This window comes from Symphalangus syndactylus, chromosome 7 (genome assembly GCF_028878055.3).
Source record: "Symphalangus syndactylus isolate Jambi chromosome 7, NHGRI_mSymSyn1-v2.1_pri, whole genome shotgun sequence".
In the NCBI taxonomy this organism is placed as follows: domain Eukaryota; kingdom Metazoa; phylum Chordata; class Mammalia; order Primates; family Hylobatidae; genus Symphalangus; species Symphalangus syndactylus.
Genome location: NC_072429.2, coordinates 122,064,435 through 122,092,409, shown reverse-complemented (window position 1 = coordinate 122,092,409; position 27,975 = coordinate 122,064,435). Strand labels below are relative to the sequence as shown.

At 45.2% G+C, this 27,975-nt stretch overlaps 2 protein-coding genes across 6 annotated transcripts; one reads left to right on the top strand and one right to left on the bottom strand.

Annotated features, from left to right (window-relative positions):
* On the top strand, positions 1–24,900 carry C7H8orf76 (chromosome 7 C8orf76 homolog). Of its 5 annotated transcripts, none has more exons than XM_055287177.2 (6): positions 1–173; positions 3,444–3,539; positions 4,690–4,833; positions 10,995–11,452; positions 13,899–14,031; positions 20,224–22,281. In XM_055287177.2, exons 1-6 carry the CDS (start codon positions 57–59, stop codon positions 20,416–20,418), a joined length of 1,143 nt encoding a protein of 380 aa, XP_055143152.1. In that variant the 5' UTR covers positions 1–56; the 3' UTR covers positions 20,419–22,281. The 5 variants fall into 5 exon arrangements, with proteins under 5 accessions (XP_055143152.1, XP_055143149.1, XP_055143151.1 ...); XM_055287174.2 differs by lacking the exon at positions 20,224–22,281 and adding an exon at positions 14,135–14,340 and having other exon boundaries at positions 25–173; XM_055287176.2 differs by lacking the exon at positions 20,224–22,281 and adding an exon at positions 14,113–14,340 and having other exon boundaries at positions 25–173.
* LOC129486775 (ubiquitin-ribosomal protein eL40 fusion protein-like) lies at positions 5,388–27,975 on the bottom strand. Its single transcript, XM_055287181.2, has 2 exons — positions 27,511–27,975; positions 5,388–5,810 (listed from the first exon to the last, which is right to left on the bottom strand). The coding sequence occupies exons 1-2, from the start codon at positions 27,673–27,675 to the stop codon at positions 5,427–5,429; spliced, it is 549 nt and encodes a 182-aa protein (XP_055143156.1). The 5' UTR covers positions 27,676–27,975; the 3' UTR covers positions 5,388–5,426.

The window sequence follows — 27,975 nt, the reverse complement described above, 5'->3', positions numbered from 1 at the left end:
AGCCCCGCCTTTTCCGGCGGGCCCCGCCTCCCCGTTGCCCCCGCCGCGGGCGCGCGATGGATTCGGGGTGCTGGTGGTTCGGCTGCGAGTTCGAGGATTCGGTGTTCGAGGAGAGGCCGGAGCGGCGGTCAGGACCGCCCGCGTCCTACTGCGCCAAGCTCTGCGAGCCGCAGGTGAGAAGCTGGGGCCTCTTCGCCTCATCCCAGGCCCCAGGCCTCGCCCTCCGCGGGGCCCCAGCCCCTCCGCCCGCGCGAACGCAAACCCTGGCAGGCTCCAGCGCCCGCCGCCTCCCCCGCCGTCCCTCCCCCTCCACGGGGAAGCGGCTTTCCCAGGCCCCATTCCGGGTCCATGGGCGAGAATCCCCGCGTTGTCAGCGGCTTGACTCCCACTTGGCATTTGGCTGACCTGGCTGCTGCCGGCTAGTCTCACGCCCCTGCCCTGAAATCTTCGGTACCTCCCTTTTGTCTTCACTGCTCCTACAGCCGGGCAGTCAGGCCCCCCAAAACGGTGACCTCTGGCAAACCCACTCTCCCCTCCCTCTTCGGCGAGCTCCCCATGCCCGTACCAACCCCGCGCTGATGGTTAAAGTCCTTCAGTTATATTCATTTTTCAAGGCACATCTTAAATGTCATCTCCTCTAGGAAGTCTTTTCTGATTTCGTCTTCCAGCCAAATATTTTTGTCTTTGGCCCCCTTCCCTCTATTTAGCTTCTACTTAAAGCACTTGTCAGTATTCTCACAAAGTCCTGAGACCCGGAGTGCTAAATGATCGCACCAGCATGGGTTCTTGATGCCCTTGGCAGTGCCTAACAGTTTTTATTCATCATAGTGACTCCGCGAATATTTTTGAATTAGTAGAGTATTACTTCCTGTTCTTTCATGAGTGTAAATAGTTCATCAGTCAAAACTAATATTTATGGAAAATACGGAAGTGTTCCGGGCACTGTAGTGGGTTCCTTCGCATATATTGTCTCATTCGTTCCTCACAGTTGTACTGACAAGATGCCAGGCACTCGATAATTACTGAATTGTGTTTTTGGTTATTTCAGTTACATTTACTCCTTATCACATACGATCTTTCAAAGTTACCGTCATCCCTGGATCATGTAGACTCAAAACAGGGATTGGGCTTGGAAATCACGTAGCAGAACATTAAAAAAAACTCTGGTTATGAGACAGGACTCTTGAATTCCAGTGTTGGCTTTACCACTTGCCTTGAAGGTGTCAGCTCCTTATTTGTCCCTTCAGAAAAATAATACATGCTGGCTCACAGAGTTATTGTGGGAGTGAAATGAGATAATGTATATGAAAATACTTTGTCAGGTCTGATGTGCTGTACAGGTGCATAGAATTTAATACAAATTCTAAAATCAAGTGATTTTTTCTTTTTTTTTTTTTTTTTTTTTTTGAGGCGGAGTTTGTTGCCCGTGCTGGAGTGCAGTGGCGCGATCTCGGCTCACCCCAACCTCCACCTCCCGGGTTAAAGCGATTCTCCTGCCTCAGCCTCCCAACTAGCTGGGATTACAGACGTGTGCCACCATGCCGGCCTAATTTTGTATTTTTAGTAGAGACAGGGTTTCTCTACTGTTGTTAGCCAGGCTGGTCTCAAACTCCTAACCTCAAGTGATCTGCCCGCCTCGGCCTCCCAAATTGCTGGGATTACAGGTGTAAGCCACTGCCTTTCCCTACATTATTTAGTCAGTAGTCAAGCAATCTCAGTCTCACTTTCCTTTTTATCCATAGGATTTAAATCAGTAGAAAAGCAAATAAAGTATCCCAGATGGGCATTGCCTCAGACTTCTCTCCTACAGTTTTTTGGTATTTGGTTGCATTGGAGCCTCCTTCTAGCCTTAATTTCTGTCTCCTTTGCTGAAATTCTAGTTTTTTGCCATTATGACATTTTCATAATAGCGCCATATCTATAATTCTTCTTTCGTATGTCCTTTCAGTAAAGAATTGTCAATCCCTATTCCAGTCACACTAAAATTTATCTACAAGAAAGCATGTCTCATTTTAAAGAACCAATGTGCGCTGGGTGCGGTGGCTCACACCTGTAATCCCAGCACTTTGGGATGCCAAGGTGGGCAGAGGCAGGAGGATCACTTGTGCTCAGGAGTTCAAGACCAACATGGCCAACATGGTGAAACCCTATCTCTACAAAAAAAAAATACAAAAATTAGCTGGGTGTGGTGGCACGCACCTGTAATACCAGCTATTTGGGAGGCTGAGGCATGAGAATCGCTTGAACCCAGGAAGTGGAAGTTGAGTGAGCCGAGATCGTACCACTGCACTCCAGGCTGGGCAACAGGGTGAGACCCTCAAAAAAATAAACATATAAATAAAGGACTAGTGTGAACCATGCTAGGTAAATGTAGGTTCCCAGACACCACAGCCCTATGTATTGAAAATGCTGTAGATAAAACCATACAGTTGTGTGCTGCTTTTCTAGAGAGGTATCATATTATTGGTGTGCTTATTACCTGTAATAATGGGTTTTTTTTGCTTATTAAATTTATTTTTAATTGAGACAGGGTCTCACTCTGTTGCCCTGGCTGGAGTGCTGTGACCTGAACACAGCTCACTGTAGTCTCCAAGTCCCAGACTCAAGCAGTTCTCCCACCTCAGCCTCCCAAGTAACCACATCCCACATCGGGCTCCTTTTTTTTTTTTTTTTTTCCTGTAGAAATGAGGTCTCCCAATGTTTCCCAGGCTGGTCTCAAACTCCTGGGCTCAAGCAGTCTTCCCACCTCAGCTTCCTGAGCAGCTGGAACTATAGGTGCATGCCACCATGCCCAGCTAATTGTTTTTTTTTTTTTTTTTTTTTGAGACAGTCTCGCACTGTCGCCCAGGCTGGGGTGCAGTGGGATGATCTCTGCTCACTGCAACCTCCACCTCCCGGGTTCAAGCAATTCTCCTGCCTCAGCCTCCCAAGTAGCTGGTATTACAGGCGCCTGCCACCACGCCTAGCTAGTTTTTGTATTTTCAGTAGAGACAGGGTTTTGCCATGTTGTGCAGGCTGGTCTTGAACTCCTGGGCTTAAGCTATCCACCGGCCTCGGCCTCCCAAAGTGCTAGGATTATAGGCATGAGCCACTGTGCCTGGCCTGCCCAGCTAATTTTTAAATATTTTGTAGAGATAGGGTCTTTCTCTCACTATGTTGCCCAGACTGGTGTCAGACTCCTGGCATCAAGCATTCTACCCACCTGGGCCTCCCAAAGTGCTAGGATTACAGGTGTAAGCTGCTGCACCTGACCAGCTTGTGAACATTTTAATAAAAACGGAGCCATAATTAAAATGTTCATTCTTTGTCAGTGTGTTTCTCTTGAGTCTCATCTTGAAGTCTTTTTTTGACGTTTAATCAATTATATTATGGGAAATTGCTTCTGAATATGAGGTGGAAACGCATAGCTTCACTCTGTAATAGGCTGTTTTCATGATTTCAAGTGGTTTTATGAAGAAACAGAAAGCAGTGATGATGTTGAAGTGCTGACTCTCAAGAAATTCAAAGGAGACCTGGCCTACAGACGACAAGAGTATCAGGTAGAATTCAACATATAGAAGATGGTGGTGCTTGAAGTGGGCTCTTGTTTTATCAGTTATGGCATATGTAAATAACAGTGTACCAAGTTAGTGTGGTGTTTATGAAGATGGAATTTAATCTTTTGTGATGTGTGTTTATAATCTGAGGCTCCCAAGTTTCTGTTCTTTTCTGCTTGGCTCTGTATGATTTGTTTGTTTCCTGTAACTCCAACAAAAGGATCTCTTTGTAGGTTTATTCCTCAAGGTTCTGAATCTCCTTGTAGGTTTATTCCTCAAAGTTCTGAATCTCCTCATTACTTAGGACCCTCTAGCACAGACATTTCACTGTGCCACAGGAGCAAATCACCCCAAAATGTGTAAGAAAAAGAAAGAACTAACAACTAGATGTTAGATTGCGTTACATATGTATCTCATTTCATCTGCATGAGAATCCTGTTTTTATTTTGCTGATGAAAAGGTTATAAAGTAAGTTAGTGGCAAAACCAGAATTCAAAGCCTGGTATATTTGGTCCCAGAATGTTCTTTCTGCTATATCATGACGCTTTCCATAGTAGTAGTGATTATATTCTCTAGCCATTCCTTCTCTACCTTTTAGGAAAATAGGATTGACTAGATGTATTAGTCCATTTCCATACTGCCATGAAGAAATACCCAAGAATAGATAATTTATTAAAAAAAAAAAAAAAAGGAGGTTTAATGGGCTCACAGTTCTACATGGCTGAGGAGGCCTCACAATCATGGCAGAAGGTGAAGGAGGAGCAAAGTCACGTCTTACATGGTGGCAGGCAAAGAGAGTGTGTGCAGGGGAACTGCCTTTTATGAAACCATCAGATCTTGTGAGACTTACTAACTACCATGAGAACAGCATGGGAAAAACCCACCCCCATGATTCAGTTACCTCCCACCAGCCCCTCCCATGACATGTGGGGGTTATGGGAGCTGCAATTTAAGATGAGATTTGGGTAGGGACACAGCTAAACCATATCACTAGAATACTGAAATCTTCTTTAATTCATTTAAATATTCATGTAATTCATTGGTCAGTTATAACATTACTTTCCACCTAGGAAAAAAAATCACCCCTATTCTGAATCCTTTTTTCTGTTATGTTTTCCTCCTTTCATTTCTTTATTTAACAAATAATTTCCAGAAAGCACTGCAGGAGTATTCCAGTATCTCAGAAAAATTGTCATCAACCAATTTTGCCATGAAAAGGGATGTCCAGGAAAGTCAGGCTCGGTGTCTGGCTCACCTGGGTAGGCATATAGAAGCGCTGGAGATTGCTGCAAACTTGGTGAGTGATTTTACTGCTTATTTTCACACACATTCCTGTAAGGGTGGTCGAATGGTGTATTTTTTGAAAACAAAACAAACTTCTTGCTAGTAGCAAAATCTATGAGTTTGGATAAGCAGAAGAAAATTGTCAGGGATGTGAGAGTTTTATTATGATGAACAACTTGGAACCTAGACATAATCATTTCTTGTAATGTTTTTCTTGTGTCATGCTCAAAATTCTTTATTGCCTGAAAATCTCCTTTGCAGAGGTTTTACTCTTGTTAGGAGTAACATTCAGTGTGGAAGGACTATGAGTGATCTGTTTTCTTCATTAGATTGTTTTTAGACTTTGTTCTCCAAAATTTCTACAATGAACATGTATTTTTCTAAGCTCAAAAAAGGTCCCCCCCCAACAAAATGACTAAATACTCATTACCAAGCCACACTTAATAGTCCTTTTTATTTTTAAGTAGAATTTGCAGAATTTTTTTTTTCTTTTTCCTTTTCCCCAGTCAACGAAAGGGACACTTTATGACACTTTACTGAGGCCCCAGGGCCATGAGGCCTGGGCAGGACGCCGCTCTTTGGGGAAGGAAGAGCCTTCTTTGACCTTCATCTTGGGATACAGGTTGTTGGTGTGGCCGCGCTTCTTGCGGCAGTTGACAACACGGGGTGGTGCAGGCAGGCACAGCACTTGCGGCAGATCATCTTGTTGTAGTTGTATTTCTGGGCGAGCTGGTGGAGGGAAGGATCAGTAATGCCACCTCGCAGGCGCAGCACCAGGTGCAGGGTGGACTCTTTCCGGATGTTGTAGGCTGAGAGAGTGCGGCCATCCTCCAGCTGTTTGCCCGCAAGTATCAGACGCTGCTGGTCAGGTGAGATGCCCTCCTTGTCCTGAATTTTGGCGTTGCTGAGCTCGACCTCAAGGGTGATGGTCTTGCCTGTGAGGGTCTTCACAAAGATCTGCATCTCTGCGTCTGGAGCTCGGCAGCCTCGCTGAAGAAAAAGAGGGAATTTTTCTCTCTTTTTTTTTTTTTTTTTTTTTTGAGACAGAGTCTCAGTCTGTCGCCCAGGCTGGAGTGCAGTGGCGTGATCTCGGCTTACCGCAACCTCCGCCTCCTGGATTCAAATGATTCTCCTGCCTCAGCCTCCTGAGTAGCTAGGATTACAGGCATGCACCACCACGCCCAGCTAATTTTTGTATTTTTAGTAGAGATGGGGTTTCACCATGTTGGTCAGGCTGGTCTCAAACTGACCTTGTGATCCACCCGCCTCGGCCTCCCAAAGTGCTGGGATTATAGGCGTGAGCCACCGCACCCGGCCTTCTTTTTCTTTAAAAAAAAATTTTATTGCCTTTTTCCACACGTTCTGAAGAGGATTTTTTTTTTAAGGGATAAAGAAAGGCAGTTCTTTCCAGTTCTAGATTTGATTGCTTTTGTTTCTAGGTTAAGGCATTATTTGTATTGATTTTTGTGTAAATTTTATATGGGAATTAGTCTAAATGGACTAGTTTTCTTCCTCGGAGGGAATTAAGGAGACACCGTGGCACCGATTTTGAGCTCTGTGGATGTACCGCCCAAGATCAGCCCTAACGTATGCACACAATTGAGCTGACATCTGCCATCTCATTAACTAAGAGAAATCCCTAACCTTTGCTTGCTTAAGCGTTCACGGCATAGGACCTCAGCCTCTTGCAATTCGAGGAAACTTTGGCAGTAATTGTTCTAAGAACATGGAAAACAGCTGTGTTTTGTTCTTTCTTTTCTGTTCTCTACTAATTGGGGGTTAATGCTTAAGCTGAAAGATACATCGACTTGTTAAGGAAGCGTTTGCATGAGCAGTTAACTTGATGGGATTTCGTTGTGTTCATTTCTAGTCTCCCCAGTCCGCAAATTAACAGTGCTCTTGGCCCTTCAGGTGCCTTTCTCTAGCCTTTATTACTGTCCTGCTCTCTCGACGTTTCTTGCACATCACTGTTGTGCTTTCTGCTCTTTGATTGTTGAAGGTAGTGGCAGCTGGATTCCTGGCAGGGGTTGGATCATCTCTGGTTCCTTCTAGCTTAGGGAATCTGTTTCGGTGGCTCATAGAAGGATCTGTTGCCAATCAGCCGATGCCAGGTCTCCGGTGCTGGGGATGGTTACTAGGCAGGAGAAACACCAGTCAGAAAACCCTAGACTTTCAGAACTGTGCATCAGGTGTCCTGGCAACCTGGTGGGCAGGACTGTCAGGTGGAAAGTGGGCTCATGGGGTTCGCCCCTTTCTGTGGGCTTCGCACATGATCTCAGCGGACCTTGCGTGTCTGCACGGCATTCTCATTTCCTGGCAAGCTGTGTTTTGTTTTGTTTTGTTAAATTTCTTCTCTACCTGAGGACCCTCGCCTTTTGTTATTAGCCCTGGCCCATATCTGTTTTTTTGTGACTGTGGCTACTGTCTTTTCACATTCTGTAAGGGGACCTGTCACAGTATGTAACATTGAACAAAATAGACAGCAAGTCCCGGGGTGGCCATCAAGATTCGAACATTTTCTGTTCACAACTGCTGCTGAAATTCATTCACCTCTTTTCATGATTTTTGGATAAAATTTATAGTAGGACTTCTTTCTTAAATAATTAGAACATTTTCTTATAGTGGTTGGTATGCCTATGTGGTAACTGTGGTAAGAAAATGGCTTTCTGGTAGTAAGTGAATCCTTTTCATTTATCCACTCAGCACTCAACAAACGTATCAGTCCTACTATTTTCCTGGTTCTCGGTTCGATGCTAAGGATTCAGACAATATATCGTTTACATGCATTGCTCATCTAGTGGCTGGTGGGTTTAGCCAGTGCACATACATATATCAGCTCTTTTTTTCTTTTTGAGATGGAGTCTTGCTCTGTTGCCCAGGCTGGAGTGCAGTGGTACAATCTTGGCTCACTGCATCCTCCGCCTTCCAGGTTCAAGTGATTCTCCTGCCTCAGCCTCCCAAGTAGCTGGGATTACAGGCATGTGTCACCATGCCTGGCTAAATTTTTTTTTTTTTTTTTTAGATGGAGTCACGCTCTGTCGCCCAGGCTGAAGTGCAGTGGCGTGATCTCGGCTCACTGCAACCTCCGCCTCCTGGGTTCAAGCAATTCTCCTGTCTCAGCCTCCCAAGTAGCTGGAATTACAGGTGTCCACCACCACGCCCGGCTAATGTTTTGTATTTTAGTAGAGACGGGGTTTCACCATATTGTCCAGGCTGGTCTCAAACTCCTGAGCTCAGGCAGCCCACCTGCCGCAGCCTCCCAAAGTACTAGGATTATAGGGATGAGCCACTGCACCCGGCCTTTTTTGTAGTTTTAATAGAGACGGGGTTTCATCATATTGTCCAGGCTGGTCTCGAACTCCTGAGCTCAGGCAGTCTACCCACTTCAGCCTCCCAAAGTACTAGGATTATAGGGATGAGCCACTGCGCCCGGCCTTTTTTGTATTTTTAATAGAGACAGGGTTTCACCGTGTTGGCCAGGCTGATGTCGAACTCCTGACCTCAAGTGATCCGCCCACCTCGGCTTCCCAAAGTGCTGGGATTACAGGGGTGAGCCATCTTGCCCGGCCATATTAGCTCTTCGTAAGTACCTTTATTCTTTGACTTTTAGTATAACTGACTGTAGCTCTCCTGCTTACCAGCCATATTATGCCAGGCAAGTTATCTAACCTCTCTGTGACCCAGTTGCCTTATCTATAACACAAGGAAAACTACTGAATCTATTTTAAAGAATTGTCAGGAGGATTAAATGAGGAAAACACTTAGAATAATGCCTGGCACTGGGTAAACACTCAGTAAATGTTAACTGTCATCATTGTGTTATTGTTACAGAAGGAGTTGCAGTATTCTGGAAAAATCACTCAAACTCATTTAAATAGATTTTTTTTTTTTTTTTTTTGAGATGAAATCTAGCTGTCTTGCCCAGGCTGGAGTGCAGTGGCACGATCTTGGCTCACTGCAAGCTCTGCCTCCCAGGTTCATGCCATTCTCCTGCCTCAGCCTCCTGAGTAGCTAGGACTACAGGTGCCCGCCACCACACTTGGCTAATTTTTTGTATTTTTAGTAGAGATGGGGTTTCGCCATGTTAGCCAGGATGGTCTCCATCTCCTGACCTCTTGATTCGCCCACCTGGGCCTCCCAAAGTGCTGGGATTACAGGCGTGAGCCACCACGCCTGGCCTAAATAAAATTTAATTTCCAGAAAGGAGTTTACTAATCCACCTCTCAAAACTCTACTATTGGCAGGGTGCAGTGGCTCATGGCTGTATTCCCAGCACTTTGGGAGGCCGAGGTGGGCAAAGGTCAGGAATTCAAGACCAGCCTGGCCAACATGGTGAAACCGCATCCCTAATAACAATTTTAAAAACTCACTTGGTGTGGTGGTGGGCATCTGTAGTCCCAGCTATTTGGGAGGCTGAGGTGGGAGGACTGCTTGAACCTGGGAGGCGGAGATTGTAGTGAGTCGAGATCACACCACTGCACTCCAGCCTGGGCAAAAGAACGAGACTCCATCTCAAACAAACAAACAAAACCCTGTTATCAGAATCATAGTTTGTGAGTTAACAGCCTCCACCCTAATACACACTTGCTTTCTCAATATCAAAATGTTTTTGAGGCTGGGCACGGTGGTTCATGCCTGTAAGCCTAGCACTTTCAGAGGCTGAGGGGGGGTGGATCACTTGAGGTCAGGAGTTCGAGACCAGCCTGACCAACATGGCAAAACCCTGTCTCTACTTTATGCAAAAATTAGCTGGGTGTGGTAGCAGGTTCCCATCATCCCAGCTACTCCGGAGGCTGAGGCAGGAGGATTGCTTGAACTGGGGAGGCAGAGGTTGCGGTGAGCTGAGATCGCACCATTGCACTCCAGCCTGGGTGACGAGAGCGAAACTCCGTCTCGAAAAAAAAAAAAAAAGTTTTTGAACAATATAAAGCCCTATAGACTGGTTACAGAAGAAGGGTAGCATTTGTTACAGATGTAGTCTATACATGTTGTTTTCCTTATGAATGACATGATTTGACTTTAGAAAAGTCATTACTCAAACGTGATTTAACATCTGTGATGGCTGAGGAGCTGTGCTCTGTACTAGGAATTTACATTGAACAAAAGCTCTTATGGAGCTAAATAGTCTGTTGGGAAAGACAGGTGCTAAACAATAATAACAATAAAACGAGGTGTGTTCTGTCTTTGGGAAGGTACAGTGTCACCAAATCAGTTGTATGGGGCTTTATCTCCTATGTTTTCACTCAATGTGGGAATATTTAGAGCTGCCCACAGGCCTTCACTTGCTGGTGTACAGTTTCCTGGGGCCATACACCAGGTAGTTTTGCTCATGTTTCATGCTCAGTGTGGTTCTGTGAGGGAGCCTGATCTGGACGCTTGCAGGCCAGGCTTTCCTTAGACCTCACATCAACTTGAAGGTAATTTGAGTCTGCCATCTGCTCTCCCCAAACTTTAACTTACAAAAAGCAGGCCTGTTTTTACTAACCCAGAGGACATTTGCCATATGGCAAGTTAGGCAAGAGATGGTGGCGCTGGTTAAGGAGATTTGAAAAGGATTTTCTGATCAAAAGGAAACTAAGCAACCCCTTTTGGCCAAAAATAATAATTGACCTTGGTAATGGTTACCAGGGAAGGCATTTGGATTCAATTAGAATGCGTCATGAAGCATGGAGAGCTTCAGGGCTATCCTGTTTAAAATGTCTAAGCCAAATAAAATTTGGAAGTGGAGTTTGTTCAAATCCTCAAGGAAATTACCATTTGGATTTTTAGAAAGCCTTGAATATTACAATGGAATCATTAGACCAGGATCTAAGAAAATTGGCTGGGTCTTTCAGATATCTGGCTGAAGACAGTAAAGATTATAATAAAAGTTGGAAATAAATGGATATTTGTGTTTTTGATGCTGAACATTTGGCAGGCCACCATCTAGGAATTGTTAAGTTATTGTGACATTAGGATGTTTGGGAATGGCTGGTGACTATTTCTCTAGATAGCATATATCTCTCTAGGTTTACGGTTTCAAACAGATATATTGAAATATATTTAGGTCACTCATGTAGCTACTGAAAGATACTTCTAATTTATAACATATACAACTTGGGTTTTTAGGCATTCTCATTTTATATGGAAAATGCTTTGAAGTTTAAACTTCTTAACCTTTTTTTTTCTCCTTAGGAAAATAAAGCAACCAACACAGACCATTTAACCACGGTACTCTACCTCCAGCTTGCTATTTGTTCAAGTTTGCAGAACTTGGAGAAAACAATTTTCTGCCTGCAGAAACTGATTTCTTTGCATCCTTTTAATCCTTGGAACTGGGGCAAATTGGCAGAGGCTTACCTGAATCTGGGGCCAGCTCTTTCAGCAGCACTTGCGTCATCTCAGAAACAGCACAGTTTCACCTCAAGTGACAAAACTATCAAATCCTTCTTTCCACACTCAGGAAAAGACTGTCTTTTGTGTTTTCCTGAAACCTTGCCTGAGAGCTCTTTATTTTCTGTGGAAGCGAGTAGCAGTAATAGCCAGAAAAATGAGAAAGCTCTGACAAATATCCAAAACTGTATGGCAGAAAAGAGAGAAACAGTGTTGGTAGAGACTCAGCTGAAAGCATGTGCCTCTTTTATACGAACCAGGTAAGCTGAGAGTCACTTAAGCAATGCTTGGTAATCAGCTCAGAGTAAAGGCTTTATTTTCTAATTTTAAGCCTCAAAAAGTTCTAGGCTAGACATTTGGTATATATTTTTGAATTTTTCCTATGGTTGTGTTGAACGTTTGTCACTCTAGCATGTAATACTTGGAAACAAAACTACATTTGTTTAAGAATACAACCTATGTTGGCTGGTGTGGTAGCACATACCTGTAATCCCAGCATTTTGGGAGGCTGAGGCAGGTGGATCGTTTGAGCTCAGGAATTTGAGACCAGCCTGAGCAACATGGTGAAATCCCATTTCTACAAAAATTTTTTTTAAAAAGTTAACTATGCGGGCCGGGAGCAGTGGCTCACGCCTGTAATCCCAGCACTTTGGGAGGGTGAGGTGGGTGGATCACAAGGTCAGGAGATCGAGACCAGCCTGGCCAATGTGGTGAAACCCTGTCTCTACTAAAATACAAAAAATTAGCTGGGCGTGGTGGCACGTGCCTGTAGTCCCAGCTACTCAGGAGGCTGAGGCAGGGGAATCGCTGAACCCGGGAGGCGGAGGTTGCAGTGAGCTGAGATCGCACCACTGCACTCCAGCCTGGCGACAGGACAAGACTCCGTCTCAAAAAAAAAAAAAGAGTTAACCAGGCATGGTGGTGCGTGCCTGTAGTCCCAGTTACTCAGGAGGCTGAGATGGAATGATTGCTTGAGCCTGGGAGGCCAAGGCTGCAGTGAGCCACCGCACCCAGCCAAAACCTGTGATTTAGAGAGGTCTGGTGACTGCGATGCTGGATTAGAAGGAGGAGCTAAGGACTAGAGGTTGTGGACTAATTAGTGGAAGATGATGAGGGCCTGACCTGGGCTGGTGCAGTGGTAATAAAAAAAAGAAATGGATGTCACTGCACGATAGAATAGAGAGGACCTGGTGACCCGCAGAGTGTGTGGGAAGGTCGAGGGTGAGGAGAACGGAAGAGTCTCTGCAGAGGCTCTCGGGGATGCACAGGTGGATGACGGTGCCTTTCGCTGAGATAGGACACCTGGGAGGATGAGCAGAGCCGATTTGGGGTGGAAAGCAATGATTTTAGGCTTGAAGTACTGAGACGCGGGTGCCTGGAGGATATGCAGAGGGCGGAAAGCAAGTTACATCAAAGGGGTCACAAAGGTGAATGCTTCCCGAGGCCAGGTAGGTGATGTCAACAGGTCAGACTGAAGCAGACAGATGATTGTTTTACCTGTGAGTCAGGTCAGGCTCCTTTTTGAAACGCCCCGGTGGCTTCCCATTGCACTTACATCAATTCCACATTTCTTTCCATGGCCTGCAAGGTCTGATTTGAATTGGCCCTGCCTTTTTTTCCCACCTCATTTACTACACATTTTTCTCTCTGACTGTGTTCCAGCCACAGTGATCTTAATGCTTTTCAAGCATATCAGGTTTGTTCAGAGCCCCCTTCTCCCTGGCCAAGCCCTCGCCCCCAGATGTTCTCCCACTGGTTCCTCATCAGGTAGCTCGTAGCTTGCCTGGTATCTCAAGGAAGGCTTCCTGCCTATACCGCCGCATCTGAAGAGGACACTGTGTCCACCCTGTCTTGGGTTTTTTTCATAGCACTTGTCACTACCTGAAATACTTATGTGCTGTCTCCCTCCTTCCGTTCCATGAGGCCACAAATGTGTTTTGCTCATCAGTATCTCTCAATGCCTAGTGTAGTGTCGGGCACGTTCCACAGCATGGAGAGCCGAGTGCTTCTCGGCATTGCAGTAGGTACCAGTGAGAAAAAAGGGGAAAATCTGCATATTGAGTATTTATTTAAAAAAAAAAAAAAAAAAAAGAAGGAGCCAAATGAGGAAGAGAGGAGGAAGTTAAATGAGAGAGGTGACCAGCTATGATCATGACGGGGAAGTCAGTGGTAAGGTATTGCAGAGTGGTTGTCAGAGGGTCATCAAAGATTTGGCCCTGCTTGGGGTAATTGAAGTGTGCTAGCGAATCTAATTAGTCCTTTTGGTCAAGTTGCTGTGGGGTCATCGAGATGGAAGGGTCACAGAACACTGACTTCAAAGGAGCAAATCCGGAGGGCCTGTGTGAGAGGAGTCTGATTGGGAGGCTCATTCCTTTCACTCCAAATTACTTATCCTTTCAATCCCTTGACTTCCACAGGAAGCTCTTTTGAGGCCAGAGGCTCTTTTCAGGTGTCGCTCTCTGAAGATTTCTTTGAGCAGTTTTTTAGAAAAGATGAATCTCCAATGTAAAGTTGGGCAATTGATTCCAAGTCGGAAACTTTAGGGATTGAAATGATAGTTCTAGTGAGGGTGGGTACCTGCTTTTTAACCTGGTGGGACTCGCAGCCGACTCAATACCTGGGCTGTCTGAACATTTCCTCGCGGCTTTCCTTTATCTGGAAGCGTTGAGACTTTTCACCACGCATTGAGACTTTTCGGTTTTTCAGGCTTCTGCTTCAGTTTACCCAACCTCAGCAAACATCGTTTGCTTTGGAGAGGAACTTAAGGACTCAGCAGGAAATTGAAGATAAAATGAAAGGGTTCAGCTTCAAAGAAGACACTTTGCTGTTGATAGCTGAGGTGAGTGTATCCCTCGGGTTTATGTGAAATGAGGCATCATAGGTATTTTCCCCGGCTCTGATAGCATCTTTTAAAAAGCAGGGCCAAATTTCATCTACTGAAGGACTTGTCTCCCTCCTCTGTGTGCCTTTTGATCACTCAGCAGTCACCAAGGCGGCCTCTTGATCGGCATTCCCCTGCAGCGTGCGGGACCGCAGGGGCTGTGTTTCATGTACTTGTCAGTGCTTGTTAGCACCTGCCTGCCTGAACATCATCAGTGGCCAATAATTGTTTGTTTCAGTGCTGAATAAATGAATGAATGAATGCTTACATTTGTATAGCAGTTCTATTTTTTTTCCTCCATTCATCATAACAGCTTGTGAAGATGAATAGAGCTAGAATTGAGGCTCAGAGAGCTTGTGACTTGCCTGTGGTCAGATTTTCAGTGGGAGAGCTGGTCTGGAGCTTGTGTTTGCCAGCTGCAAGTCCATTTTATTCCTGCTCTACCCTGTTACTACTTTGATGGTTGCATAGAAATTCAAAGGTATTTTTTTAAAACTAACATTTAAACCTTCATTGACTTTTTTTAATTTTATTTAAGACAGAGTCTTGCTCTGTCGCCCAGGCTGGAGTGCAGTGGCATGATCTTGGCTCACTGCAACCTCTACCTCTTGGGTTCAAGCGATTCTCATGTCTCAGCCTCCCAAGTAGCTGGGATCACAGGCGTGCACCACCACGCCCTGCTAATTTTTGTATTTTTAGTAGAGACAGGGGTCACCATGTTGGCCAGTCTGTCTTGAACTCCTAGCCTCAAGCAGTCTACCCACCTTGGCCTCCCAAAGTGCTGGGATTACAGGCCTGGGCCACCATGCCCGATCTCTTACTTTTACTTCTGAGAGGCTACGCTAGTTTGTTTTTCTCATGTGTTTCTTAACGTTCCTCTGCCTCTTGGGACTCAGCTGGTTTCTTCTGTAGCGTAAGTAATGGCATACTAAAGATTCCCTTGGCCTCTCTGTTTTCTACTTTTCTCTCACAGAAACCATCACCACACCCCTAGGTTCCATTGTCACCTCTGGGCTGATTACTCTCCAGTCTTTATCTCTAGTCTTATCTCTGGGACATGTGTCTCACATCAGATTAATTGCCTACTAGGTGGTTAACCTGGGATAATTATTGATTACTCTTCTGTCACTTCAAGTACAAAATGTCGAAAAGGGAACTACTCATCAGAACACTTCCTGTAATCCCAGCACTTTGGGAGGCCAAGGTGGGTGGATCACTTGAGGTCAAGAGCTCAAGACCAGCCTGACCAACATGGTGAAACCCCATCTCTACTAAAAATACAAAAAACTAGCCGGTCAAGGTGGCAGGCACCTGTAATCCCAGCTACTCGGGAGGCTGAGGCAGGAGAATCGCTTGAACCCGGGAGGCGGAGGTTGCAGTGAGCCAAGATTGTGTCACTGCACTACAGTGTGGGCAACAGAGGGAGACTGTCTCAAAAAACAAAACCCCAAAAAACACTTCTAGTCAGTCTTTTAGTTCTCCCAAGTTCCACATCCTCCAGGAAGCTTTTCCGGAATACTCTGCTCTGTGGTCATTTCTCCTTCCTCTGAGCTCAGATAGTGATTGCTTGAATAGATAGCTCTTTGGGCCCTAAACAGACATAAGAATGTGTCTTATGTTTTCAACTGGATATTAGGTTCCTTATAAGTAATAGTATGTTTTGAGCATCTTTGTATTCTTCACCATGCTCGATAAATCTGTTGGTTGGGTGGAAGAGTAGTTTCCTGTGTAGACAATGCATGTGATATACCAGTGGAGCTTTTTAAAAAGATGAAAAATGTCTGGGCCCTTGTCAGGATTGTAATTAGGATTATAATGTACATTTTGTTTTGTGCTTTGAATTTTTTAAAAGGTCTCATTCTGTTACTCAGGCTGGGCTGCAGTGCATAATCTTAGCTCACTGCAGCCTGAAATTCCTGGGCTCAAGTGGTCCTTTCACCTCAGCCTCCCAAGTTCATAGGATTACAGGCACCCACCACCATGTCCAGCTAATTTTAAAATTTTTTGTAGAGGCAGGGTCTCGCTATGTTGCCCAGTCTGGTCCCAAACTCCTGGCCTCAAATGATCGTCCCGCCTTGGCCTCCCTAAGTGCTAGGATTACAGGCGTGAGCCACCATGCCTGGCCTTTATTTTGTGCTTTTAATTTTGTTGACTTGTGATAACATAACCCTGTATCTTTAAATATTCTTTGATCACATGCTTTTTTTTTTCCTGTTTATAATTCTTTTATTTGAATTAGGATCCAAATAAGGTCTAAATACTATATGTGGTCCTTTTGTCTCATGTCTTTTATTCTATAACAACTGCTATTCTCCCTCTTTCTTTTTTACTCTGATAAAATACATCACTTAATTGCCATCTTAATCATTGTTAAATGTACAATTCAATGGTATTAAGTACGTATACAGTGTTGTGCCACCATGACCACTATTTCCAAAATTTTTTCATCACCCTGAACAGAAACTCTACCCATTAAGCAATAACTCCCTATTCCCTTCTCTCTCTACCCGCTAGAACCTCTAATGTACTATTTTTCTCTATGAATTTATCTATTCTAGATATTTCAAATAAGTGGAATCATACCATATGTGTCCTTTTGTGTCTGCTTTATTTCACTTAGCATAATGTTTTCAAGGTTTATCCATACTTAGCATTTATCAAAACTTCATACCTTCTTATGGCTGAATAATATTCACATATATGTACATATCTCATTTTGTTTATCCACTCATCTGTTGATGGATACTTGAGTTGTTTCTACCTTTTGGATATTGTGAATAATACAGCTGTGAACATTAGCATATAAGTATGTTTGAGTCTCTGGGGTTTTTTTGTTTTGTTTTGTTTTGTTTGAGACGGAGGCTTGCTCTGTCACCCAGGCAGTTGTACAGTGGCACTATCTTGGCTCATTGCAGCCTCCGCCTTCCAGGTTCAAGCAATTCTCCTGTCTCAGCCTCCCAAGTAGCTGGGACTACAGGCATGTGCCACCATGCCCAGCTAATTTTTATATTTTTAGTAGAGACGGGCTTTCACCATATTGGCCAGGCTGGTTTCGAACTCCTGATCTCAAGTGATCTGCCTGTCTTGGCCTCCCAAAGTGCTAGGATTACAGGCATGAGCCACTGCACCTGGCTAAGTCTCTGTTTTTAATTCTTTTGGGTATATACCTAGGAGTAGAATTACTGAGTCATATATTAGCTCTGTTTAACTTTTTTTAGGAACTACCAAACTGTACATTTTATTTTCTATTTTGTGATATTTACCTAACATTATGACATGGGCATGACCCTATATCCTAAATATTATTTGAGTACATAAATTTTAATGACTGGATAGTAGTCAATTTTTGGACAAACTATAATTTACTTAGTTCCCTGTGTTGAACATTTAACAAATACTCAGTACCTATTTTAATAAATCCTTGCAAGAAAATCAATATGTGCCTTTGTACCTTTTGGAACAGATTATTAGAAATTAAAGCACATTTCCAAATTGTCATTTAGAAAGGTTAGTTCAATTTATATATCCTCTAGCAATATGTGAAAGCATTGTTTTTTCTACCCTGAGCCTGACAATTAGATTGAACCATGTGAAATCAATCATTTTGACCTCTGTTTTATATAATTTAACTTAATAATATTACTTTAAAAATTGGTAGCTTGATAGATAAAAATGTAATATTTTTAGCATTAATGTTTATTTCTTTACCATTAAGATGAACAATTTTTTCATATGTTTATTGGCCATTTGTATCATGTCAAATGCCTGGTCTTGCTTTTGCTTCATTATTCTTTCTGTTTTTTTGTAGCAATTTTAAGAGTTCTCTCTATATTAGACTTAAGTATCTTTCTATAGTTACTATATTTTTTGAAGTTTATGATTTTTTTTTTGGCATATGGAAGTTTAAAATGTTTATGTGGCCGAATGTTTTGGCAGATTTTTTGACACCTGTAAATATTGTGCCTGTCTGTCCCTCTTTTGGGAATAGTGTGTTGTTTGGGTCTTACTATTATTCATTTATCTTTTTTTAAGAAAGGCATTTTTGGTGTTTTATCCCAGATTTTAAAATACTACATTTCACTGAATCCAGGAAATCATCAGTTTTAAGACATATCATTTGATGTGTCACTAAAAGAAAAATAAGATGCCTGCCGGGTGTGGTGGTTCACGCCTGTAATCCCAGCACTTTGGGAGGCCGAAGCAGGTGGATCACGAGGTCAGATCAAGACCATCCTGGGTAACACGGTGAAACCCCGTCTCTACTAAAAATATAAAAATTAGCCAGGCCTGGTGGCACATGCCTGTAATCCCAGCTACTTGGGAGGCTGAGGCAGGAGAATAGCTTCAATCCAGGAGGCAGAGGTTGCAGTGAGCCAAGATTGCACCACTGCACTCCAGCCTGGGTGACAGAGTGAGACTCTGTCTCAAAAAAAAAAATAAAAAAAATAGGATGCCATTTACACTATCACACAGAGCCTCACTCCAGTGGTTATCAAATACATTTTTTTAAATTTTGTTTGGAGGCAAGGTCTCACTCTGTCTCCCAGGCTGAAGTACAGTGGCACAGTCATAGCTCACTGCAGCCTCCAACTCCTGGGCTCACGGCATCTTCCCACCTCCGCCTCCCAAGTAGGTGCTGGGACTGTAGTTGAGTGCTGCCAGACCTGGCTGATTTTTAAAAAATTTTTTGGCCGGTCACAGTGGTTTGTTCACATCTGTAATCCCAGCACTTTGGGAGGCAAAGGCGGGTGGATCAGTTGAGGTCAGGAGCTCAAGACCAGGCTGGCCAACATGATGAAACCCCGTTTCTACTAAAAATACAAAAATTAGCTGGGCAGTGGCACTTGCCTGTAGTCCCAGCTACTTTGGAGGCTGAGGTGGGAGAATTGCTTGAACCCAGGAGACAGAGATCACAGTGAGCCAAGATTGCACCACTGCACTCCAGCCTGGGTGACAGAGCGAGACTCTGACTCAAAAAAATGATAATAATAATAATAATTTTTTTTGTAGGGACGGGGATCTTGCCCTGTTGCCCTGGCCGTTCTCTAACTCCTGGCCTTAAGCAACCATCCTGCCTTGGCCTTCCAAAGTGTTGGGGTTACAGGTGTGAACCACCACACCTGGCTCAGATACATCTTGATTTTAGAGATGTTAAAATACAAAAACAAAAAAGTATCTTAGAACGGGTGAAATACCAGGCTTTAGTAAATACTGACTGTTGCCTAGTGAAGCTTGGCTCTCGTTGGCAATTTCCTCAAACAATATGTAATCTTTGAAGATTTAAACCCAGTCCTCAAAACCATTATTTGAGCCTGCTTCGAATTCATTATAATTTGAGTTTTCATGAACACATTCAATATCCGGGTTTGCAGGAAACCTGGAGATTATCTAATGCAAATCTATGTGGAACTTAAATTCCCTCTACAACATCCCTGCTCCATGGCTACATAAGCTTTCCTGCCAGATGGTATGAAATGTTTTGGAACTTAATTTTAGTTCATTGTCATTACCCAAGGTCAGGTCTGCTTACTTAGTGGGTTCAGGTACAAACTTTCTACAACCTAACTTTGTGATGTCTTCTCAAAGAAACTAACCCAGAATCTTGGGACATGACCCTATGTTCATTTGGGCCTGATTCTGACCATTAGGGAGCAGTATTGTACCTTCATTGGTAATGGGCTCCTTAAATCCCCAAGACTGCTTTGGTTATAGAGGGATTAGAGTCCTTTTGGGTCAGGAAAAGGTGGGCCCAGCTACATGCTACAGTTGCATTCTCACCAACAGAATATGCTCTTTGAAACAAAAAGGGCAACTCAGTACTCCTGGTAAGCCAAATAGTACTGCTGCCACAGCAGCACTGAAGTGATTCTTTCACTTGGGGAGAATGAGGGTAGAAATATGGGATATTTTACTTGTCCTTGGATAACTACTTCTGAGATCACAGGAGATCGGGCACGTTCAGGGTGGTATGGCAATAGACGGATAACTACTTCTGAACAAACATCTTTTCAATGTGTTGGGAATGTCCCCTGGCTACTCAAGTGTTTTCTGCCTTTGAATGAAAGCCTTCACAGTTGATAACTAGCATTCCATGTCTGCTGCCTCTTTTATTGGGACAGTTTTTTTTTTTTTTTTCCCTCCTGGTTACAGGTTATGGGAGAAGATATCCCAGAAAAAGTAAAAGATGAAGTTCACCCAGAGGTGAAGTGTGTTGGCTCCATAGCCCTGACTGCCTTGGTGACTGCATCCTCAGAAGAATTTGAAGACAAGTGGTTCAGAAAGATCAAAGACCATTTCTGTCCATTTGAAAATCAGTTCCATACAGAGATACAAATCTTGGCTTAGTGGGTTATAAAAAACAAAACCACAAATATCTTGTACTGTATTAATTGTCCTTGTTTACTTCAGACAGGATCCATTGCTAATCATGGAGTATAAATGATTATTTATGTTTTATAAAACTGGCTTCTGTCTCAAATGATTGCTACTGCATTCAGTTTATGTTTTGTTTTCTTTCTGGATTTTTCCTGTCCCTTTATAAGTACTGTATCTTAGGCCTACTACCCCTTTAGAAGATAATCTGTTGGGGAAGTATATCAAGGAGGCTTTTAGATTTGTGGTCTTTTAAAAACTGTTACTATATTATAGCCAGCAGCATAAGAATCCACATTGTTTAGGTAAATTCATTGGGAATGACCAAGAATGTTGAGATGTGAAACTAAGCTGTTTCTAAAAAGGGTGTGCCAAGCACTGTGAAGGGTCTGAGATCTTACCCTACTTGTAAGCTAACAGGTTAGCCTCTCCCACTTTTCATGGATGCTGGCAGAAAGGAGACTTCTGGGTCAGAGACAAAGGATTTTATGACCCATGGCCCAGCAAGCAGTATAAACTTCAGTGTATTTGCATCAGTTTCTCTTGCCTCCAAGTCCCAAGGGCACATAATGGTCACAGAAGGAATGCCTACGTTCACATACAATGAATGTGCATTACCATGTCTCGTGGTGCACACATGACTGGTTGCCTTACAGGAGAGGAGTGCTGAGTTTGGGAAACTCTAGTCTTTGATAATGGGCAGTGAGCATGCTTGCCCTTTGCTCCAGAGGTAGACGCTGTCTCCTTTTTAAGGCTGTTCGCCCTGCAGACATCTTGGAGACGATAGACTGAAACAAAGAACACCGAGTGCCTCTCTCACAAGATGCACAGAAACACGAGAGAACTGTGGAGCTTTGTCTGCCAGGTCGATCATCCTGTCCTTTTTCAGCCACATGAATTTTAATCACAGCCTGTAACATCATCATAAATACAAAGGGCCATTACCTTAGTGAATTAGCTGGGATGGAAGAGCTCGCTGATGAGGAATTTAATAATAAATCAAAAACTTCAGCAAATGTTGTCCTGCACAGCTTTTTCTTTTTCTTCCTTTTTTTTTTTTTTTTTTTTTGAGACAGAGTCTTGCTCTTGCACAGGCTGGAGTGCAGTGGTGTGATCTCGGCTCGCTACAACCTCTGCCTCCCGGGTTCAAGTGATCCTCCTACCTCACCCTCCTGAGTAGCTGGGATTAGAGGCATGCACCAACATGCCTGGCTAATTTTTGTATTTTTGTCCTGCATAGCTTTTATTTGATGTCTCTCAGCAGAGGAAGAGAATGCCAGCCATGGGCTAAAAGGTGCAGTCATCAGGGTTTCCCTTCCACACTCTTCTGTCTCACTCGCCCTTTCTAGTACTCTCCTCAAAACAGGCAAAGAACTGCTCTTATATTTTGAACAACTCTTTTTTTTTTTTTCTTTTTGAGATGGAGTCTCACTCTGTTGCCCAGGCTGGAGTGCAGTGGCACGATTGCGGCTCACTGCTGCAACCTCTGCCTCCCAGGTTCAAGCAATTCTCCTGCCTCAGCCTCCCAAGTAGCTGGGATTACAGGCATGCACCACCACGCCCGGCTAATTTATGTATTTTTAGTAGAGATGGGGTTTCGCCATGTTGGCCAGGCTGGTCTCAAACTCCTGACCTCGTGATCCGCCTGCCTCGGCTTCCCAAAGTGCTGGGATTACAGGCGTGAGCCACTGCGTCCACCTGAACAGTTCTTTTAGTGACTTCAATAGCATGACCAGCAATTGCACGTTTAGTCTTTAATGTGAAGCCAAAGACTGTATATAATTAGTAGACGTTTCAATTTTAGGAATTAAAAATTGTGAAAATCCTTCCACTGCACCTCATTGCTGTCCCTCTGTGCATTCGGTCGTTACCTGTCACGTATTGAGCTATGATGTGTCAAGCATTGTGTGATTGCTGGGGAGACACTGGTTATCGTGGAGTTTGTGGTCTAGCTGTGGATTGCCCTCGGGATGGGACATAGACTCTAGCATGGCTTGCCAAGCCCTTCATGGTACAGCTCTGGCTACCTAGAGCCCCATCCTTCACTGCTCCTTGCCTTTAAATGGACTGTGACCTTCACCTCAACCCATCCCCGCCCCCATCCAGTGGCTAATTCACATTCATTTTTCAGGTCTCGTTTAGATGTAGCTTCCTGGAAGTCTTCCTGACCTGCCTGTGGTGGGAGGTTTCCCACTTCTGTGCTCCCTTACTGCTCGTTCAGTGCTATACTGACCCTCATTCCTGTGTTTTGTATTTTGTGTTTGCCTGATGGTTTGCCACTAAATTTTTTAAAGTCAGCGACTATGACTGTTTTGTATATATTTGTATCCCCATGGCAGAATAACCTGGCATCTCACTAAATATTTGTTGGAAGAATTGCTGAATGAATTGGCCAGCATCTTAATTTTGCAAAAGGTTAATACCCTGCAGATCTGATACTGTGCTGAGGCAGTCCTAGCACTCTGCCTATTTCTGTCTGTAGCTAAACCTCTTCCTTCTGTCCATCTGATCTCCCTAGAAATGCCCCATTTTTTTCCTCTAACCCCTCTCAGCTTCTGGTCTCTGTCTTAGCCCACTTGCCAACTTGGCCCGTGCTTTGAGCGTTTCATCTTCTGGCTTTCCTCCCAGACTTGCTGTCTGCACCACCCTGAATGCCCAAGTGGTCTTCACAGATCCTGCTCACACCTCACTTCGGCCCCGCCTCGCCTTCCTGGCAGCAGTGTGTTGACGCAAGTGAGAACCTGGCCTCCTGAACTCTGATGCCTCTGCTGTAATAAAGGGTGGGAAAGGACACCCAGGAATACTGGGCACCTCTGGGTTTCATCACACAAAGTCATCACGATCATTTCCAGCACAGATGGTGAAGGTAATTGAGCAATGATTACACTAAAGAAAAACCTTCAGACCTGCCAGTTCAGACATCACTACCCTTGACAGTGAGTCACTTACGAGGTGAGCAAATGTGCGCCACAGATGTGACTGCACTCCAGGTGCATGGGGTGGGACCTAAGGGAAATTTCTTGCCTCTTCCACTCTCAAAAGGCCTGTCTTCAACATTTCCTCCTCAAGGGGAATCTATGCTGAGTGTCTGAGCTGGTAAGAGTCTTTCTCCTTTTTTTTTTTTTTTTGAGGCGGAATCTTGCTCTGTCGCCCAGGCTGGAGTGCAATGGCGCAATCTCGGCTCCCTACAACCTGCCCCTCCTAGGTTCAAGCGATTCTCGTGCCTCAGCCTCCCAAGTAGCTGGGATTACAGGCATGTGCCACCACACCCAGCTAATTTTTTTACTTGTAGTAGAGATGGAGTTTTACCATGTTGGCCAGGCTGGTCTCAAACTCCTGAACTCAGGTGATCTGCCCGCCGCAGCCTCCCAAAGTGCTGGGATTACAGGTGTGAGCCACTGCACCTGGCCATCTTTTGTTCTTTATATTCTCACACCCCTACCATCTTCACACTGGAGTCAGAGGGATCTTAGAAAGATCATTCTCACAGTCCTGGCCGGGCACAGTGGCTCATGCCTGTAATCCCAGCGCTTTGGGAGGCCAAGGTGGGTGGATCACGAAGTCAGGAGTTCAAGACCAGCCTGGCCAAGGTGGTGAAACCCCGTCTTTACTAAAAATACAAAAATTAGCCCAGCATGGTGGCAGGTGCCTGTAATCCCAGTTACTTGGGAGGCTGAGGCAGAGAATTGCTTGAACCTGGGAGGTGGAGGTTGCAGTGAGCCGAGATCATGCCACTGCACTCCAGCCTGGGGAACAGAGTGAGACTCTGTCTCAGAAAAACAAAGAACACATCATTCTCATAGTCCTTCATGAGGCCTGCGAGGCCCCACGTGGTCTGGCCCTGACCCACTCCAGCCCAACTCGCTTTGCTCCCCTTGGTACTGTACCCACCCTGGTTTCCTCTCTTGTTCTTGGACTCCTCAAGCTTGCCCTTGCTCAAGGCTTTGCCCATCCAGTCCCCTCCACTTTGAACATTCTCCCCTGCAATCCTCCAGGCCAGCCTTAAACGTCCCCTTCCTATGGATCTCCACCCAAAGGTCACTCTCAGACAAAATGCTCCCAATCCCCAGACTGGCTCAGGTTCCCCTTCAAATGTCATCATATGCCCTGTGCTTTTTTTTTTTTTTTTTAAACGGCTTATTGGAATTGTAATTAATTTATTGCATAATTCCTCCTGGCCAGATCACAAGCTCTAGGGTGGTGTCTCTGGTTTGCCTTCTGTGGTGGAGCTCAGCTCCATGGACATGCAGTGGCGTCTGCCATTGCTGCCTTCCTGGAGCTCAGGCCCTTGCAGAGGCAGTCTGAGGCATGGCAAGCCACAAGTGCACAGCCCGTCCCCACCGAGCCCCACTTCCGGCGCCAGCGGTGGCCCTGTACCCTGCACAGAACCATGTTTCAAAAAAATATGCTTCCTTTTAGGAAAACCTTGGGTAAAAAATAACTCTACAAAACAAATCTAAGGCCACCATTTATTAAAAGATGTTTTAAAGGGCAGCTTTATAGTGCTTTTGAACTTGAATCTAGGTAGTCTGTTTACACCCTGCTTTCCAGGGGGTTAATCAAAACAACAAAACAATGAGCAAACAGAGAGGGATGTGCAGAAGAGCCCAGACCTCTGCCAGTGTGGCTGCACACGCAGTCAAGTCAGACTCGGTCATCCACGCATGCTCGCTTTCTCCATGCCTGGCCCTGTGCTGTAGGGTCAGAAGCTGAAGAGAATGGCCCTCCCCGCCAACCTGCAGAAGAACAGTCCGAAGAGTGGCAGCTCCAGTTCGGTTTTCCCAGTCAAAATGTGTCCATCAGGAGACTTTGCTAAAGAAGTTGGGGGAGGAAAGGCATTTGTCCTCCTTGTCCTTTTCTCCCTCCTTCGCACGGGGTGGCTTCATCACCTAGCGCTTTGGTGTTGTATCTGCCCAGCTTCTGAGCTAACCACCACCCCTGCCCCCCTCCTCTCTCTTTCACGGGGGCGATTTCCTAGCAATCATGTTTGTACTCAACGATCTTAACTGATGGGGGAGTCGGGGGGTGTACCTGACCCAAGCTGTACCTGGCCAATCAGATTCTCTCCCAGAGGTTCAGAAATGATTCTCATGGGTCTGACGCTAACAAGCTCAAAAGTTGGGGGCGGGGGGTGGCTGTGTTCTGCCAAAGTGACTGAGGAATAGACAGGGCAGGTCTGCAGAGAAGCAAAATGAAAGAGATGCCCTAAAGGGGCAGAGGGACAGTTCTCTGCTTTGCTACTTTCTTTTTTTTCTTTTTTCTTTTTTTTGAGACGGAGTTTCACTCCTGTTGCCCAGAGTGCAATGGCACGATCTCAGCTCACTGCAACCCCTGCCTCCTGGGATCAAGTGATTCTCCTGCCTCAGCCTCCCGAGTAGCATTCACCACCATGACTGGCTAATTTTGTATTTTTAGTAGAGACGGGGTTTCTCCATGTTGGTCAGGCTGGTCTCGAACTCCCGACTTCAGGTGATCCGCCCACCTTGGCCTCCCAAAGTGCTGGGATTACAGGTGTGAGCCACCACCCCTGCCTGCTTTACTACTTCAGATTCCAGGCTCTTCCTGGTCTCTAGGGCCTGAGGCCTCCATGAGAACCCTGGAGTGTGGTTGGCGTGCCCACATCCTAATCCCCAGAACCTATGAATACATTAGGTTACACGGCAAAGGGAAATTGAGGTTGCTAATGAGCTGACATTAAAATAGGGAGATTATCCTGCGTTATCCAAGTGGGCCCAATGTCATCGCTGAGATCTTTAAAAATGGAAGGTCGAGGTGGAGAGAATCAGAGTCAGAAAGATGCTATGGCACTAACTTAAAGATGGACGAAGGAGCTATGAGCCAAGAAATTTGGGCAGAAAAGACAAGGAAACATTCTCTCCTACAGTGTGTCCCGGAAAGAGCACAGCCCTGTAGACACCTTGACTCCAGCCCAGTGAGACCCGTCTTGAGAGTCGGAATGAGAGAATTGTCGATGAAAATGTGTTGCTCTAAGCCACTGTGCGTGTGATCATTTCTTACAGCAGCAATAGGAAACCAACACACCAAGTAACTCAATCCTTGCAACTCAAGAATCCTAATGTGGGCCACTTGAATCCTTCTACCCTTGGCTTGAGAATAACACTTCGTGTCTCAGAAGGCTCTTTATAAATGATATATTTTCACTTATCAGTTTAATGGTAAACCTTGATTTAGCATTGTTGTAGGCAATATCAAAGATCAGAGGCCACACTGGCTTTTAGGCAGTTCCCATCTACTAGAGTTCAAGACATCCACAGAAGTGGAACTGGTTTGTTTGTTTGTTTGTTTTTGAGATGGAGTTTTGCTCTTGTTGCCCAGGCTGGAGTGCAATGGTGCGGTCTCGGCTCACTGCAACCTCTGCCTCCCAGGTTCAAGCAATTCTCCTGCCTCAGCCTCCCAAGTAGCTGGGATTATAGGCGCCCATCACCACGCTGGGCTAATTGTATCTTTAGTAGAGATGCAGTTTCACCATGTTGGCCAGGCTGGTCTCGAACTCCTGACCTCAGGTGATCCGCCTGCGTCGGCCTCCCAAAATGCTGGGATTATAGTCGTAAGCCACCACACCCGGCCAGAAGTGGCACTTAAGAGGGGGCAAGAGGGACTGAGGCCTGGATAGTGCAGCATGCAGACAAGGGCTGGGGCTCTCAAGCTTCAGGAAGGAGGTAACATCTGAGTTGGACCTCAGGAGAGGGGAAGGTTTGCAGCAGGCTCAGTGGGGAATGAGAGGTACTGTGTCAGGGTCCTCAGCTGAGGGATAAGGAGAGCAAAGGCAGAGAGGAAGTGGAGGCTGGTGGGCTAGGTGAGCGGCTGGAAGGGAGATGGTGGGGAATGGGGCTAGCAGGTGAGCCAGCGCTGAATCACGAGGCCCCATCGATGCCCTGGTGAGCAGCTTGGCTGCAGTCAGATGGAAAGCTTGTGAACAGGAGAATGGCTGGTATTGGGCTGTGCTTTAAATGGCAAATCTGATTTTACTTTCTAAATGTTAAACTACCTTTGAGCTTCAAGCAATATGTGTTTTCTGGGAAAGCCCCAGGTGTAAGTGCTCACCTGGAGGGTGGAGGTGAACTCAAGACACCCAAGAAGTGCCTTAGGGATCCACACCGATGGAGAGGGCATCACTCTCGGCTGCTCCCCTTCCATGTTGAACAGAGCCAAGCTCTTCCCCAAGGCTCTCCCCTCTGGCTGGCAGGCCTTTTGTGTGGCTGGTTCCATCTCCCTTGCAGGGCTCAGCACTGATGTCTCCCCTCATACAGACCTTCCCTGGCCCCTGTCACTGCTCCATATCATTCTCTCTCAGTCCAACAAACCTCAGATCAGGGCAGTGCAAACCCCAGAGGCAGCGAGGCTCCAGACACCTTCATGTGAGCTGAGTGCCAGCACCATTCTCTTTCCCCTGGTACATTGTAGGCCACAATTGTGATGAAATACATGAATGCAGGCCCCTTTGAAGCGGAACCCAAGGCTGGCCTCCCCAAGCCCAGACCTCCAGGGCTCTACACCCCTTTTTTAATT